At 40.7% G+C, this 18,172-nt stretch overlaps 1 protein-coding gene and 2 pseudogenes across 1 annotated transcript; 2 read left to right on the top strand and 1 right to left on the bottom strand.

Annotated features, from left to right (window-relative positions):
* The first annotated feature begins 1,388 nt into the window (after nt 1-1,388).
* Nucleotides 1,389-4,255, top strand: LOC122009507 (annotated as a pseudogene).
* A 659-nt stretch (nt 4,256-4,914) lies between these two features.
* LOC122010964 (polygalacturonase-like) lies at nt 4,915-6,929 on the bottom strand. Its single transcript, XM_042567420.1, has 3 exons — nt 6,792-6,929; nt 5,227-5,745; nt 4,915-5,151 (listed from the first exon to the last, which is right to left on the bottom strand). Exons 1-3 carry the CDS (start codon nt 6,927-6,929, stop codon nt 4,915-4,917), a joined length of 894 nt encoding a protein of 297 aa, XP_042423354.1.
* Nucleotides 6,930-7,742: 813 nt separating this feature from the next.
* LOC122010963 lies at nt 7,743-16,291 on the top strand (annotated as a pseudogene).
* The last annotated feature ends 1,881 nt before the right edge of the window (nt 16,292-18,172 follow it).

Here is an 18,172-nt window from a genome sequence, read left to right as displayed (position 1 = left end):
CAAACATAATGGATATCAATTTATCTAATTGCCCCTCATATTTTTTAGGTATAAAGAGTCTAAAAATGAGTATAATTTCTCTTAAATTCAGTACATTAAATTAGAATGTAGTATATTTTCTATCAAATTAGCACAACTCTTTTTTACCTCATTTGGATGAAAAATATACTAAATTATCTTTAAATAGTACTTATTTGGATGGAAAATATACTTACATTCTCTTTAAATGTTGATGAATTTAGGAGAAATTATATTAAGGGAAAAAAATATACTCAATTTAATAGAAAATATACTCGATTATAATTTAAAGTACTAAATTTAAGAGAAATTATATTTATTTTAATTTTTTTATATTTAAAAAATATGAAAAACAATTAAGTAATGGAATTTATATGAGAGAATTAAAATAAATAAAACTTTATACACAGAGAGTGAAATTTTTTTTTTTAAAATTAGAATTACATATAAAATTAAAGTTGTATTTACTTTTTTTTTTTTCCGAAATTACTCCTGGAAAGGACCCTCAATCACTCTAAATTAAAATTAATATATTTTTTTTAAAGTCTCAAAATAACGAACTAGATATATATTATTCACAGCTGACTTATGGATAATACTGAAATTTTCGGTAGGGCTGTAAATGAATCAAGCGTTCGTGAATAAGTTTGGTGTTCGGTTTGATAAGATCTTACATAAGAATAATTAAACAAACAAGCATGAACAACTCGTTAAGCTAAACAAACAAACTTGAACACATATGTGTTCAGCTCGTTAACGTTCATGAATAATGTTCACCAACTATATTCATTAATAAAATTCTTTTCAATATATTAAATAAATAATAAAATAAAATAAAATAAGTAAATAAATTTAAATTATCAAGCTCAATAATCAATCAAACAACTAAAAGTTTCAAACAATCAAACAAATTTGAATTGAGAGCTTGATAACATCTAAACGATCCAAGCTCAAGCCAAGCTTAAATTGAGAGATTGATAACATCTAAATAAATTAAGCTCAAGTCAAGTTTCAAATAAGCTCAAACTCATAAAAAATAAACCAAGCCACGCTTGAATATTCATTTCAAAAGCTTATTCATTTCGATTCGGTTTGGTTACCTATCAAATAAGTTTGAACATCCTAAAGTTCGGTTCGGCTTGACTCGACTTGTTTACCGTCCTAGTTTTCGGAGCTCCAATAAAATATCATAAAAATTAACCACCTTTTATTTGATTATATAATTACTAAAACACCCTTTAAATTATTTAAATTTCTCCTGTAATAATAATCAATCTTCGTGAATCTCAAAGCAGCGAACTTGACGGTTTTCGACTGTTGATCAGTCATCCACCCTTAATCCTCCCCGTATTTTTATGACCATGGGCAACTAACTATCTCTCCAGCCAGCTCACGGACTCATACCCCGCGATGAGGCGGCGGCGGCTCCTCACTTCGACCCGCTCCTTTTCCACTCGCTACAGCGGCCGAATCGTCCGAGCCGACTCCTCCGGCGGCGCCCTCGCCGTCGAGGTCGACCCGCCGAACCTTCCCCGCGACGTCCGCGGCCACCCCCTCCCACGTCGAGACCTCGTCTGCCGAGCCGCCCGCATCCTCCGTTCGGCCTCTCCCGTCGCCGATCCCCTCCTCGACCTCACCGACTACTTCCAAACCCTAAATATCATCCCCACCACTTCCGAGGTAAGCGAGATCCTCAAGTCCGTGAGGGGCCCTGACCGTGCGCTCGAGTTTTTCCGCTTCGCCGCCTCCCTCCCCGGCTTTCGCCACGATTGCTTCACCTACAACCGGATCCTCTCGATCCTCGGCAGGGCGGGCGAAAAATATGATCAGTCTATCCGTGAGATCCTGGACGAGATGGACCGTGATGGGGTCAGGGGGAACATCTCGACGGTCAACATCTTGATCAGCATCGTCGGTGGCGGAGAAATCAACCGGTGCTCGGAGCTCGTTAAAAAAATGGAATTTGACGTTTACTGGATACACCTACAAGTGCTTGATGCAGGCCTATGTAAGATTTCGAGATGTGGAGGGAGCGTTTCGGATTTATGAAGAGTTGAGAAGGAAGGGGCGTAAATTGGATATTTTTGCTTTCAATATGCTCCTGGATTCCCTCTCTAAGGCAGAAAAGGTGTGTTTGTGTGTGTGTGTGTGTTTTCCATTATTAAGTTTCTTTTGTTGCATTATATCTTGCTTTAAAGACTTTAACTTGTAGTTTTTATTCTTCTTGTTGATGTTGCATTTCTAAAACAAATTTGATTTTCTGACTGTTTGACGAGTAATATTGTCTAACAGTAGTTTATGAAGTACATACTCTGTCTACAAAAAAAAAATGGCAAATTGTAATACTCTTTCTAAGATGAATTCCACTGGATGTTTTTCTCAGACTATGTGCTAGTTATTTGGTAGTGATATTTAGTTTGATTGGTAAGGAAGTAACCGGGATTTATTTTTGACTATGTGCATTTAGATCTGATGCATGTTATAAGGAATTAAAATATGTATGTGATTTAGAAAGATGAAACTATTAGTTCACATGGTCAAGCAAAAAAAAACTTCCAGATTGGTTTGTTGGGTATCTTTTCCTTTGTGGTCTATCACTTCTATAAGATGAAAATAAGATATTTAGTAATTTTTGATTCAGACAAAACTTCCTAAATTCATATGGCAATTTGCTTATTTTTTATAGAAAGACTATGCTCATGTCAATTACCTCTATTTTTTTTCTCTTTCATTTGATGTATGCCACTTTAACAGGTTAAACAAACTTACAAAGTTTTTGCAGATATGAAATGTTGTCACTCCAAGCCAGATGCATATACTTACACAATTTTGATAAGAATGCTAGGAAGGTTAGGGAAAACAGATGAGTTCATCTCCTTATTCGAGGAGATGATAGTAAAAGGCTGCACTCTCAACATAATTGTTTATAATACTATGCTCGAGGCACTTGCTAAGAATCATATGGTTGATAAAGCTTTTTTTGTATTTTCCAAAATGATGGAGAATGGTTGTCAACCCAATGAGTTCACATATAGTATATTTGTGTTTATGTTAGCAGCGGAAGGGCAACTAGTTAGACTTGATCAGGTTGTGGATGCTGCCAATAAGTACCTGAATAAGTCGATCTATGCTTATTTGGTAAAGACACTGAGTAAGCTAGGGCATGTTAGTGAGGCTCATCGTATGTTTTGCAGAATGTGGAGCTTCCATGACAGTGGTGACCGGGCTGCTTGTTTGTCTATGCTTGAGACTCTTTGTAGTGCAGGTAAGACATCAGAGGCTATGGAACTGCTGGCCAAAATAAATGACAAGGGGATAAATGCCGATACTGTTATGTATAACATGGTATTCTCAGCTCTCGGTAAGCTAAAGCAAGTATCATGCATTTATACCCTTTACGAGGAGATGAAGACTTCAGGCCTTTTGCCTAGCATATTTACTTATAACATTCTAATCTCAAGCTTTGGTAGAGTTGGTTTGATTGATAAAGCTTCCGAAGTGTTTGAAGAAATGGAAAGAAATGACTGTAACCCTGATATAGTTTCCTACAATTCTTTGATAAATTGTCTTGGGAAAAATGGAGAGCTAGATGAAGCTCACATGCGTTTCATGGAGATGCAGGAGAAAGGATTGAATCCTGATGTTGTGACTTATAGTACGCTAATTGAATGTTTTGGTAAATCCAACAAAATTGAGATGGCTTGTAGGTTGTTTGATGAGATGCTTGCTGAAGGATGCACTCCGAACATTGTAACATACAATATTTTGCTCGATTGTCTTGAGAAGTCTGGGAAGACAGCTGAAGCATACAAGCTGCATGCATCTTTAAAACAACATGGGCTGACTCCAGACTCAATAACTTATTCAATACTTGAACGATTAGCTAGTCAGTCTCACAATGTCGTGCGAGTTCACAAACAAAGCGGAATTACTGGATGGGTTGTGAGCCCCCTGAGGTAGCAAAGAAGCCTAATTGCAGATGTATATATTTATTTGTTCACACCATATCAGGCATTCCTATGCTGATTTTATAACAATGTCTAAATTCCATTAGAAAAGATGAAAATTTTGTTTCTTCATTGTATAAAATCACCTGATTGCATTGAAGATATCCATTTGGATATGGTTGCTGTACGATCAGATGGAAAGATGTCGATTATAATCATTATTTTGTATTCAAATACTGATTTTATTTTTGTTTATTAAACTTTTAGATTCTTGCAAAGTTCAATTATTAGAATTTGTTTTCTTTTGGATATATTGTCTTTATTAGCAAGTGGCATCTTGTGTGTGCTTTTTTTTTTTGGTCTCAAGGCCCATTTTTGAAGTTCCAAATTCAGAATTTTATCTTGGTCAATATAACAATTATCAGACACATTATTGATCAATGGGGTTGAGGCATTTTATAAGGTTAAATTGATAAATTCTCCTTGATCAACAATATAAAAGTTTTAAAATTCCAAGTTCATGAAGATCCAACCGAGAACATTTCCTCAAACCAACTTAATTAAGCCACACAATAAAGCAAACCTGACTTTGTTTGGGTTCAATGCTTGCACAATCATCAAGAAGATATATAGGTTTATGATCTTATCAAGTTGAGAAAGGAAGCTTTGACGCAAAGTTGTTGTCGTGTCACCTTGATGTCACGGATTCGCTGAGTTTTGAAAATAACGTCTTGCAAAGTAGGGTAAGGCTTTGCTTTTAGTATAACTAATAGATAATTGCATTATTCATCGCACATCACAAAATAATCAACTTGATTTTAGAACTTGATTCAAACATAACATCGAGGACCAAAGCTTGACCTCAACAAATGCATACAGATTCTTGTTGTGTTATGGCCCATACAAACAATTTCGACACAATGGAATATGATAGATCTTGAGTTCGAGATCAAATGCATGGATTTGGCTTCACATTCTCATTTGATTTTCCCTGAACGTTGGCACAGGTTGATGTTGTCGTCTTGTTCCCTCTTGCATCGCCGGTGTAATGTAAGTCGATATCATTTAGTATCACACCTTGACATGGAAACGAGCTACTACAAATGAACTTGATGGCTTCCGCTGAGGAAGAAGTTCCCTTGACATTTGTGAACTTGATATCATATATTTGAACACGAGATGGATCCTATAGCAAGCAAGATCAATAAAGGGAACTTATTGTTAATACACGAGCTAGCTTTGAACACCAATGTTTGCTTACCTTTTCGGCACAAGAAACGTAGGGGCAATACTCTTGGTCTATTATGATGGGATTGTAGACGTTGTTCATGGTGATGTCCTCGTAGGTAAAGTGGGCAGCCTTCAATAGAGTCGGAGAAGATTGCCATGTCTTGATTCGCAACCCGTTGGTCGTGCCATTCAAGGTGCAATTCCTAACCGTCAAGCCAAGGACATCGGTTTCGCCCGAGTTCTTACCGAGGCTCCCGACACTAATGCCATGGCCAGGGCCACAATGCACATTAGAGATGGTTAGGTTGGAATTTCCTGGTCCAATGGAGATGCAATCATCCCCAGTGCCAATGGTGGCATCTGTAATTGTGACATTGGTGGAATCAGCAACATGAATGCCATCAGTGTTTGGGCTGTCTCCAGGGGCATTGATGGTCACAGACTCGATATCGAAATTCTCTGATGAAAAAATATGAATGTGGAACAGTTTGCTATCCAAAGAGGAAATGCTTTTGATCTTTGCATTCTTCACAAAACTGAACACCAATGACTGCGAATTGCAAAATGTATATACAGATTCATCAAAAGATACATTCATAAGATTAATTAGGGTAGTAAACGAGCCAAATCGAGCTAAACTTTATGTAGTTCAACCTTGTTTGATAAGCTAACCGAACTGAACAATGCCAAACCGAGCCTAAAATCAATTAAATCGTTGAAATGATTAGTTTGGCTTGAGTTTGATAGTGTTATCGAGTTTGTTTGAAGCTTTTATATTTTTTAGCATGTTTACTTTTGTTTGTTTATTTGTTTTGAAAGCTTCTTTGCTTAATTATAAGTTTGATAGAGTTTTGTTTGTAGATATTGTTCATGGATAGATGAGGTCAAGAATATTAATGAGCTGAATATGTATTTAAATTTATTCATTAAGTTTAACAAGTTATTTAAAGCTATATATTTAATTAACTTTATGTATATTGAACGAATATAAATAAATTCTTGTAAAATTGAATACTAAATTTACTCATGAACATTTGGCTCATTTAGAACCCAAAATAAGATGTTCTAGCACTATTATTATAAATAATTAATAATAATCAAGTTAATCCTGGTGAATTTCAATGAACATTAAAGAACCTAAATTATATTTGTAAATATAATATTGAACGATATTAAGAAACAAACTAAATAACAAGAAAAGCTTATATACCATTGGGAGAATCTTGCAACTCCATTTCTTTGGGCATTTATTGTAAGGCCATGCCGAAGATCCTTGTCCGTTGAATATTCCACCGCCCGATATCACTAGTCCATTTATGTATTGGAAGTCAACCCAATTTTTAGTGTAAGCATTGAGGTTGGTCGATGCAAGCAATTGTCCTCTCAAATCGATCGTCATGACACCTTTGCAAGGCCCTTTGAAGAGTAAAGGACCGACCAAATACGATCCTTTGGGGATTAGTATCGTTGGATTCCCTTCGACGGCACAAGATACATCCCATGCCGCTTGAAAAGCCTACGATCATATGAAGAAGACAATTCGGCATATATACTTAATTACGATCAAATAGTTTCAAAGGACATGATCAAAATCACCTTTGTGTCATCATTTTTGCCATTTCCTAGTGCTCCATGCTCCTTCACATTATAAACATTGCTCGATTGGGCAACACACGTAGCGCACCATATCGAGAACAACAAGCTAATTGCAAGGATGGCGTTGTTCGAATCCATTTGTTATGGGCCTTTGTAGCTAATATCTACTCCTATTGTTGATGGTCGCTATAATGATGTGTTCTATACATACAACAACTACTATTGATGCAAGTATAGAACACACACAAAAAATAAAAGCTTTGATAACCTGAATTGCCTGACTTCTAATCATTTTATAGGCAAATCCAGTCAAAACTTTCTTTTATGTTTGTGGTTAGTAGAATTGTAGTTCTATATTTAATATCTCGATCGCTAATTTCGTTGTTGTCATGGCCTATTTTTATAATAGTATGGTTGCCCTTTTTTTTTTGTTTTTACATTAATAATATATATAGATAATTGGTCTCTCTATTTGAGCAAAAGGTTTGTCTCATTGGCTTTCGATCGATAATATAAAACCACATTATATAGTCATAATTGAATAAAGGCCTCATAAATCGGGGTTCTATAGTTGAGCCGAGTTGGATTAGCTTGATTTGCGAAGAAATATATATATACTCCCCTTGTTTTGAATTTCTTCTCCTCCTTCTATATCCTCTCACACGTTCAACGAAAGGAGCTATCAAAGAATTCAACCGACTAAATCGGATCGAGATAATGGATACTTGCTTCATCTACTCTCCTATCAATAATCTTTTACAAATCAATTGGTCACTTTTCAATTGGCAACAATGATGCTCCTCAAGTATGAACTTTTCAAGCTACCCTTGTAAGGTTTGTTTGCATGGAAGCTGAAAAAGATAACTTCCTAGGGAAGTGCCACCAAAGATGGCATTGGACAACAAGATGATGATGCGGCCAAAATCGGTCATCGGTGAGGTGACTTTGTAAATGGAGGGCGTACCTCATCTCAGTGATTATTTACTTAATCTCCCGTTGAATGGTTCGATCGATTATCTTATATAAAGATGGTCTCAAATTTAAAAATTAAGTTGATGAGTATTTTTTTCTTCTTAGATTTGATTTTTTTTTCTCTTATGTTGTTCATTGTGTCATTCATTGTGTTCATCTCTTAGTTATGTTTTTATATTTTGCAAAATTTGTGAATTGTTATTCAAATTTTCATTTTTTAAAAATGAAAAAATATGAAAAGTGTAAATGGTTTTCACTCGACAACTTACAATTTAATTTTTATTTTATGTACCAAAACAGAATAAATAACATTAAGTTTAGAAAATTGAAGCACACTAAAATAGATTAGAAATATTCTTAGCAAAATATAGCTTGATATTCAACATTATAAGTCTTTGGGCAATTAGCAATATAAATAGTTAACTACTTATTAAACCACTTCCAAGTTTATTTTGTTATCACGATCAATAACCACATTCATAAAAAAAAACATTAATAAAAAATTGAGTTAATAATAATAAAATAAAATTTATTTAAATATAAATGATAATATTATTGGGATTAATTCCATAAGAATTTGATTATGATTGTTATTATATTATTAGTAAAATATTAATAATCTTTTTTTTCTAATATTATTTGTTCAGAGCCCTATTCAAATCCACTTCAAAACAATCCAGCATACTCTCTGTCAAGTAATTACTCAACTCTTTTATATTTTATTTCTTGTTTTTTTTTTCAATGATGAAACTATTACCGTGTGATCGTTACGGGTTCAAGTAGCGAAAATAACCTATTACAATATAGGATAAGATTATGAATAATAAATACAATATGGTCCGACCATCCTGCTTCGGAATCCCGTATTAATTGAAATTTCATGCACCGGGTTATATTTTCCGCCCTTAATTATGATGTGTTTTCCTTTGTTCATGAATTCACACAGTATTTTGTGAATGACAACGATGCCGTGACACAAAAGGTCAGATATCACTAATGCATCGATAATAGTTCACCATATGTTCGATAAATTTTCTTCTTTTCTGAAAATTTAACTGACTTGAGAACTATATTGCATGCATTTCATGTTGTGGTTCATAAGAATGATCCGAAAGGGATGCACTTCCGGTGAGCCGGGCCTCGGCAAAAGGTAGGTTTCACCGAATGAATGTCCCGAATATCAGTGTTAAAGATCGTTTACATTTCACTAATCTTGTTATCTTTGATGCTTCTTCAGGTGTTCTTTGAGTTGGATGAGGTGCATGCTTGCATTGTGACTTGTGGAGGTTTGTGTCTCGGACTCAACACGGTGATACGAGAAGTAGTGTATTGGGATTCAATCAAAGTCCCACATTGGAAAGATTTGGTAAAGATCATGGGGTTAAAAAGGATGCATGATATCTCCATTGGAATGAAGTCTTTTGGGGAGAGCCCAAGAGCAAAGCCATGAGGGTCTAGGCCCAAAGTGGACAATATCATGTCATTGTGGAGATATGTGGATATCCTTTGGGCACAACAATGGTATCAAAGCCATGGTCTGGACCAGGTGCCATGTGGCGTGGCCTTGAACGAAGTTGAGGGTGTGCCCAAAGCAGGTCAGGATGACTGGATGTTTGCGGGGAGGCTTGGAGTAGGTCAAGGTGACCGGATACTTGCAATGAGGCGAGTAGGTTAGGGTGACCGGATGCTCGCAGGGAGGCCCGAAGCAGGTCAAGGTTTGACCGGATGTTCATGGATAGGCCCGAAGCATGTCAAGATTGACCGGATCAAGCTGCTCGCAGGGAAGTTCGGAACAGATCAGGGTGATCGGATGCTCGCAGGGAGGCTTGAAGCATGTCAAAGTGACCTGATGTTCACGGATTGGCTCAAAACTAGTCAAGATTGATCGAATGCTTGTGGGAAAGGCCCTGAAGCATGTCAGGGTGACCGGATACTCGCGAGGAGGTCCGAAGCAGGTTAGGATGACTAGATGCTTGCGGGGAGGCCTGAGTAGGTCAGGGTGACCGGATGCTCCTAGTGAGGCCTGAAGCAGGTCAAGGTGACCGAATGCTCGCGGGGAGGCCTGGAGTAGGTCAAGATGACTAGGTGCGGATGCTTGCAGGGAGGCCCAGAGCAGGTCAGAGTGACCAGATGCTCGTGGGGAAGTCTGGACCATGAGAGTAATTGTGATCCTTCGTTTAAGGGGAGGATTGTTAGGATTCAATCAAAGTCCCACATTAGAAAGATTTGGTAAAGATCATGGGGTTAAAAAGGATGCATGATATCTCCATTGGAATGAAGCCTTTTGGGGAGAGCCCAAGAGAAAAGTCATGAGGGCCTAGGCCGAAAATGGACAATATCATGACATTGTGGAGATATGTGGACATCCTTTCGATCACAACATAGTGTGTGGACTATACGACATGTATGCCATTCGCAAAGTTCTTAGAATCGAGATGAGTGTTCAAATGTGGTATCGCTTATCGGTTTGGGTTTGTTTAGGGACTTAAAATGACTATGTTGAGCAATGTTATCAAAATCGCGAGTCGACTCATAAAATTGTGCAAAATCGCGAGTTTACTTAGGAAAATCGAGTGAAATCGTGTATTAAAGTAAAATCAGATCAAAATCGTAAAATCACATTTAAGCTTGTAAAAACATGATTTTTGAGATAATTTTATCGATTTTGTGTCGTAAATAAAGGAGAACTATTTTGGACAAAATGATATCATTTTGGAACAATTTTAGATTTACATTTGTCTATAAATAATTTATATTAATTTGTTATCTTGTGTTTTATTTATCTTTAGATTTAGGTTTAAACTTGAATTTATGTTTATGTTGTATTTTCATGGTAAGTATTTAGTTGTTTAAATGTTTAAATATGAGTAGTTTAAGATTATATGAATTAAAATGTTCTATATGTAGATTTATGTTATAATTTGGATTAAAATATTTAATGATCAATTAAAAAGAATATATCATGTTTCTTTTAAAATTGATTTAAAGTACGATGTAAAATCTTACAATTTTATGATTCGATTTTACGATCCGATTTTATGATTGCTCTAATGATTTTACCTAAACTCTCGATTTTGACACAATGATGTTGAGACCTCTTCTACTACTCGGTTATATGTTTTCGTTGGTCTATAAACTCATAGGGTGGATATACAGGCTTCTACTTGAGCAACACCATTAACTTGACATCGAAGAGTGTCAATTGTTAGGATCCTTCGTACTCGGCTAGAGAGGGGGGGTGTGAATAGCCGCCCCAAATCGATCGCGTTTCTTCCTACAATTCGTTAGCGCAGCGGAAAAACAAACAAGGAAACGAAAACAAGAAGATCAAACCTCAACGCGTCGATGTAACGAGGTTCGGAGATGATACTCCTACTCCTCGGCGTGTCCGTAAGGTGGACGAAGCCTCTCAATCCGTCGGTGGATGAGTCCCCGGAGAACCGGCTAATAATATACTCCTTGTGGGTGGAGAAACCTCACCACAATCTTTTGCAACAACAAACAAAGGAGTACAACAATAGAGACAACAAACAAGAACAATAGAAATTGTAAAACACTTGCTTGCCTCTTGTTGTCGACTGGAACCTTGATGAAAGACTTCTCGGATCAGCGGCTAGAACACCGGCGGAAACTCACGCGAGCTTGATGAGAGCTCAGAAAGCTCAAGAGCACACCAGCTGCTCGAGCGAAGCTCAAGAAGAAAGGAAGTCGCCCTAGAAGCCCTCGGCCCCGAAGAAGCAGCGAAGAAACTAGCCGTTGCGTCAACGGCTAGAACTCGATCGGTCTACGGACCGTCGACTATCTTGATCGGTCCCGGACCGATCGATCGATCTGAAACCCTCATGCGTACTCGATCGATGCGGGCGATCGAGACCTGGATCGGTCCACGGACCGATCCTAACTCTGTGCTTCCGCGACATCGTCTCTGATCGGTCCCGGCCGTCGGACATAACTGATCGATGCGTGGACCGTCGGCTGCCTTTTCGCCTCGTTAAGCTTGCGATCGGTCACCGATCGATAACAGAGCTTGACCGATATCGATCGGTCATCGGACCGATCGAGAAAACAGGTATCCTTTGGATCGATCGGTGGCCGATCGAGCAATTTTGCCCAAACCAATTCCCAAGACTTCCAAACCAATATCCGGTCAACCTTGACCTATTGGTACTTCATCCCTAGCATCTGGTCACTCCCTTGACTGCTAGAACTCCACGAAGTATCCGGTCAATCCTTTGACCTACTTGGACTTTCAACACCGAAGTCGATCATCATGATCCATCTGGATTTTCCTTGCAGCTTCACTCACGGGACTTTCACCTGCTTCACTGATTTTCCTTCTGCCTAACATCCCGTTAGGACTTTCTCCTGGCTTCACTCACGGGACTTTCCCACTGCCTTCACTCACGGGACTTTCCACACCGCCTAACATCCAGTTAGGACTTTCCCATTCACCTAGCTTCACTCACTAGGATTTTCACTGGCTTCACTCACCTCGAATGCCTGGCTTCACTCACCGGGACTTTCACCTTCACCTAGCTTCACTCACTAGGATTTTCACCTGGATTCACTCACCGGGATTTCATTGCTGGCTTCACTCACGGGACTTTTCCCGTGCCAAACTCCTGTTTGGACTTTCCCGTCAAGTCTCCATACTTGGACTTTTCACGTGCCAAGCTCCTGCTTGGACTTTTCGATGCCAAGTCTCCATACTTGGACTTTTCGGTGCCAAGCTCTTGGACTTTTCGATGCTAAGCTCCTGCTTGGACTTTTCGATGCCAAGCTCCTGCTTGGACTTTTCCGTGCCAAGTCTTCATACTTGGACTTTTCCCGAATCAGTCAACCAGTCAACCTTGACCTACGGTTGCACCAATAATCTCCCAAACATCTATTCTTGTCCCACATCAAGAATAGAACTCTCTCACGAGTGTCAAACATCAACATGCAACACAACTAGGTCAACCTTGACCTAAGGTTGCACCGACAATCTTCCCAAGTCAAACATCAAAATACAACTCGAGTCACGTCAACTCGAGTCGGGTCGACCAGTCGACCTTGACCTAAGGTTGCACCAACAATCTCTCCCTTTTGATGTTTGACAAAACCATAATCAAGTTAGGTTAACGATAACCTAACTTAGGTTTTCAATCATCTTTCAATGTCGATGTTCTTTCCTTGAACATTCTGGACATTCTCCCTTAGGTTAACCCGATCGGTTGTGTCTGATCGGTCCCGAGACCGATCGAATGCGCCTGATTTGATCGGATCGGGACCCGATCGACAGTCTGATCGGTCCGTAGCCGATCGAGTTCTAGCGTTGCGGCTAGTTTCTTCATTGTTTCTCCTTCGCGGTATAAAGTGAGGGCTTCTACGGTGACTTCCTTTCTTCTTGAGCTTCCTCTTGACTCTTGGCTTGGTGTGCTCTTGAGCGAGCTCTCATTCTGTTGAAGCTCTGCGTGAGTTTCCTGCTGGTGTTCTAGCTGAGGCTGCTGCTTCGTCAAGGTTCGATCGACAACAAGAGGCAAGCAAGTGTTTACAATTTCTATTGTTCTTGTTTGTTGTCTCTATTGTTGTACTCCTTTGTTTGCTGTTGCAAAGATTGTGGTGAGGTTTCTCCACCCACAGGAGTATATTATTAGCGGTTCTCAGGGACTCATCCAAGCGGATTGAGGCCGTCACCTTACGGACACGCAGAAGTAGGAGTATCATCTCGAACCTCGTTACATCGGCGTTGAGGTTTGATCTTCTTGTTTCGTTTCCTTGTTTGTTTTACTGCGCAATTGTAGGAAGAAGCGCGATCGATTTGGGCTATTCACCCCCTCTCTGGCCAGTCGAAGGATCCTAACAGGTGCTCGTACCACTTGTTGGGATCGCCGTGTCCGTAAGGTGGCGACGAAGCTCAAGCGTGAGATGAGTCGGCTAACCGGCTATACTCGCGTGGTGGAGAACTCACCGCAATCTTTGCAGCGAAACAAGGAGTACAATAGAGACAACAAACAGAACAATAGAAATTGCTGCTGCCTCTTGTTGGCGGCGACTGATCGAGCGACTCCGGCGGAAACTCACGCAGGCTTCGGCGGCGATGAGCTCAGCTCAATCGGCGGCTCGAAGAAACTAGCCGCGCCGCGTTAGAACTCGATCGGTCTCTGACCGATCAGACTGTGTCGATCGGTCCCGATCGATCGATCGATCGCGGAAAGATAATATGTCTATATACTTGTATTTGGTCCTTTATCAATTGTTTCACGTGGAATCAAGACATCTTTGATCGATCCCCAAAAAACTTGATAGGAGTCCATCAGTGGATAATGGAACATCATTTGCATGTAAGGGCGAATGTCGAGTCATTCAAATAGAAGAAACATTATTTTGGCCTCGATAAGGACAAGGTCATACACGAGGAGGTGCAAAAACTACTAGAATTTGGGCATGTCCGAGTCAATACTTGACCTAGTTTTCAAATATAGTATTGGTACCTAGACCATCCAGAACTGGCACATGTGTCGATTTCCAGGATTTGACTCAAACTTGCCCTCACAATCGATTTCCCTTGCTGCCTAACATCAGTTAGGACTTTCTCCTGCTTCACTCACGGGACTTTCCCCCTGGCTTCACTCACGGGACTTTCCACACTGCCTAACATCCAGTTAGGACTTTCCCATTCACCTAGCTTCACTCACTAGGATTTTCACCTGGCTTCACTCACCAGGATTTTCCCGAATGCCTGGCTTCACTCACCAGGACTTTCACCTTCACCTAGCTTCACTCACTAGGATTTTCACCTGGATTCACTCACCAGGATTTCCCGACTGCCTGGCTTCACTCACCAGGACTTTTCCCCGTGCCAAACTCCCTGTTTGGACTTTCCCCGTGCCAAGTCTCCATACTTGGACTTTTCACGTGCCAAGCTCCCTGCTTGGACTTTTCCAAGTCAAGTCTCCAGGACTTTTCCAGTGCCAAGCTCCCTGCTTGGACTTTTCCAGTGCCAAGCTCCCTGCTTGGACTTTTCCAGTGCCAAGCTCCCTGCTTGGACTTTTCCGTGCCAAGTCTTCATACTTGGACTTTTCCCGAATCAGGTCAACCAGGTCAACCTTGACCTACGGTTGCACCAATAATCTCCCAAACATCTATTCTTGTCCCACATCAAGAATAGAACTCTCTCACGAGTGTCAAACATCAACATGCAACACAACTAGGTCAACCTTGACCTAAGGTTGCACCGACAATCTTCCCAAGTCAAACATCAAAATACAACTCGAGTCACGTCAACTCGAGTCGGGTCAACCAGGTCAACCTTGACCTAAGGTTGCACCAACATCAATGACATCCACAAAAGAGGAGGTACTATCCTTGGCACATCGAGAGGTGGCCATGATACATCAAAGATAGTAAACAGTATCGAAGATCGTGGTATCAATCAGGTTATCACAAATTCTTAGACTATGTTAGTTATTCTAGTTACATATAGGGCATGCCAATTTGATTTGATAACAAAGATAGCTTGTTATTATTTTAGGTTTATATTATAGGAGGCGATGGAACTCAAAGAGGGGCGGCACTCATTTATGAGGAAAATTTGGGATAACTAGTTCAACCACTACATGTATTGAAGGCTATCAAGTTTCTTATGCTCTACATTTTTGTAGGAAATTTAAAAACGCGACATGAAAGTTGCAGTACCTGGTATTCCCAAGACTATCGACAATGACATTGCTGTACTTCGGTTTCATTTCCTTGAAATGCTCTTGTATTTCCATAACATTTCTATTTGCATTTATTTCCCTACCTCATATGATTAGGTTATCGACAAGCCGTTTGGTTTTGACACTGCTGTCGAAGAGGCCCAGCGGGCGATAAATGTCGCTCATGTGGAAGCTGAAAGTGTCGAAAATGGTATTGGTCTTGTGAAGCTTATGAGTCGCTATAGTGGTTAGTTATCTCTCTCTCTCTTGCTCAGACTAGAAGTTATTGTTGGAAGTTTGTTTTCTAATAACATTCAAACAATTTGATACCGCAGGATTCATCGCTATGTATGCTACACTGGCAAGTAGAGATGTGGTACATGACTAGAGTCATTTTCCCTTGCATATCATATCATTCCGATCTTGAGCTAAAAAGAAAAATCATTAGGATTGTTGTTTGATTCTAGAATCACCTTTCCACATGGAAGGTGAGGGCCAACTACCGGAGTTCATCGATCAACGACTCAAAGAGAACGGGCACATGGTCATTGTCGTCGCAGAGGGTGCATGACAAGAACTGATTGTAGAGAGCATGCGATCCATCAGCCACAAAGACGCGTCCGGAAATAAGCTACTGCTGGACATTGGATTGTGGCTATCACACAAGATAAAGGTAATCGAAATGCTATGTGATACCTTCTAAAGAAGAATAACTTCAACACGTTTTCTTCTTTTTTCCAGGATCACTTTAAAACGAAGATGTCGATAAACCTCAAATACATAGTGATCATGTCCGAGAGTCGAGTCGACGAACGCTGGAGAGATGACGCTTACGTTGACAGAATATAGACTGAAGATGACGTGGGCCTCCGACGAGCTAAGCCTGCAACCACAAGTCGTTAGTGCCGAGCCGAGGAGGGGTTCCTTGGCGATGGCCCTCCGACGCTCAAGTCAATTCTTCGGCGAAAGCGACAAGCAAGCAAAGCAAAGAAATGAAAATGGCGGCATAAGTGTAGCTATAGTAGAATGTGCATACCTCCGTCGAAGCCCTTGGGTTCCTTATATAGGGCTCCCAAGAGACGCGTGCATGCTTCCCAAGGCATGCACACTCCCCAAGGCATACCTTGAAAGGATGTGTCAGAAAAGCATGCCTGACGCCATACCTTAACAACCCGAGCATATCCCTGACGTGACAATAGAAGCTTCCATCGTACGATTCTCTGTCTGACCATGTCACCAACCATGCCTCCTGTCGGCAACACTGGCACATAGGAAGATATTCCCAACTGCTCCTTTTTGTCCGTTATTGGGCCGAGCGGGAGAGCCGCTCGGTCAGTCTGTCGTCCGGGTGATACCATGGTCGGGCTGAGTGGGAGAGCCGCTCGGCTAGTCCGTTGTCCGTGCGATATCGTGGTCTGGTCGAGTGTCCGCTCGGCCAATGGTCTGCTGTCCAGCTCCGTCCTATCGAGCGAGGGAGCCCTGCCTACTTGGTCGGGGCTGCGCCCACCATTTAACCGAGCGAGACGGTAGCTCGGCCTTCGTCCTTCCATGCTTGAGTTTTTTGATCATCGGAAGCTCGGTATTTGGCCGAGCTGTCGAAGTGTTAGATCGGTTACTCTTCATGCCGACCGGGAAGGTGGTTCACTCGATCGAACGAGTGCCCAGGACGTTGACCACTTTGACTATGACCCTCCACGTGGCGATGACCTTCTACATGGCGGGCCCGACCCTTACCACCTGATCACGTGCCTCCCTTTCAAATCTAGTCGAAGCAGGTTGTAAGTCCGGCTGACTGGACAAGTAGTCTGGTGACCGATTGGCCGATCGACCAAGGGTTGGTTGCGTCCCGATCAACCCATGTAGGGTTGATCTCCTAGGCCGTTCGACACCTTGAGGATTTACATTTGGGAAATTTCTCCTTCGGCGTCTTCGGATGGGCGCGACTCGCGCGGTCAATGTTAACGTCACCCAAATCTCCTCGAAATTCATGCAAATCTTGTCATTAAGGTCCGAGCATGCGCCCACGCCTAATCATGGCACTCATTAAATGCCTCCCCGTGAGCATGCCACGTGGCGCTATCACCGTCACTGAGTGATCGAAGCGCCAGAGCTGATGTGACATTTGACGGTTCGAATTCGACGGCTGGATTTGTGCTTTGGTTCCTGTGCCATGGATCGGATGGCTCCGGTCGGCGGAGCCCACTCTTTATAAAGCCGCAATGTCAGCTTCTATTGCATCACTATTTGTTATGCAACCGCAAGTGTACGGTTTCGTTGTCGGTAATAAAAATATCGAATCCACAGGGACTGTTGATTAAGCACTAGAGATGTCGCAAGGTAAGTTATCTAGACGTTCGAAGGCTGACTTTGGCGTTTTCAAACTAACGAGGGTGATTTGAAAAGGGAAAGAGAATGATGAGAGAAAGAGAAAGAACTGATCTTGGATGGAATGAGCTTCGAGAGATGGATTCTAGGATTTCGGTTTCATTGTAATACTAGGAGATACTACATAGATTGCTTAGTTTCTGTCCTCTATGTCCATGCTCTTGTAGGAAATTAGATTGGTCAATATCCCTAAGTATCGAATAGAGACGATCCCTGTGAAATCCTGTAATGGTTAACCCCCCTGTCACGAGGGCGCCTCGATAGATCACTGGGATACACATCTAGTAAATAACAATAAGGATAAGGGTTACCTATCTCTTTATGGAAATTTCCTCTCCCTTCAAG

The sequence above is a fragment of the Zingiber officinale genome, chromosome 8A (assembly GCF_018446385.1).
Source record: "Zingiber officinale cultivar Zhangliang chromosome 8A, Zo_v1.1, whole genome shotgun sequence".
Taxonomy (NCBI): domain Eukaryota; kingdom Viridiplantae; phylum Streptophyta; class Magnoliopsida; order Zingiberales; family Zingiberaceae; genus Zingiber; species Zingiber officinale.
Note: the sequence above shows the minus strand (reverse complement) of the source record. Positions and strands in the feature narration are given on the sequence as shown.

Excerpts from the sequence above, each read along its gene's own strand:
- LOC122010964 (XM_042567420.1), bottom strand. The coding sequence starts at position 6,929 with ATGGATTCGAACAACGCCATCCTTGCAATTAGCTTGTTGTTCTCGATA. Across the intron at positions 5,746-6,791 it reads GCAAAAATGATGACACAAAG|TCATTGGTGTTCAGTTTTGT; the intron begins GTGATTTTGATC and ends TGCAATTCGCAG. Across the intron at positions 5,152-5,226 it reads ACGTTTCTTGTGCCGAAAAG|GATCCATCTCGTGTTCAAAT; the intron begins GTAAGCAAACAT and ends TGCTTGCTATAG.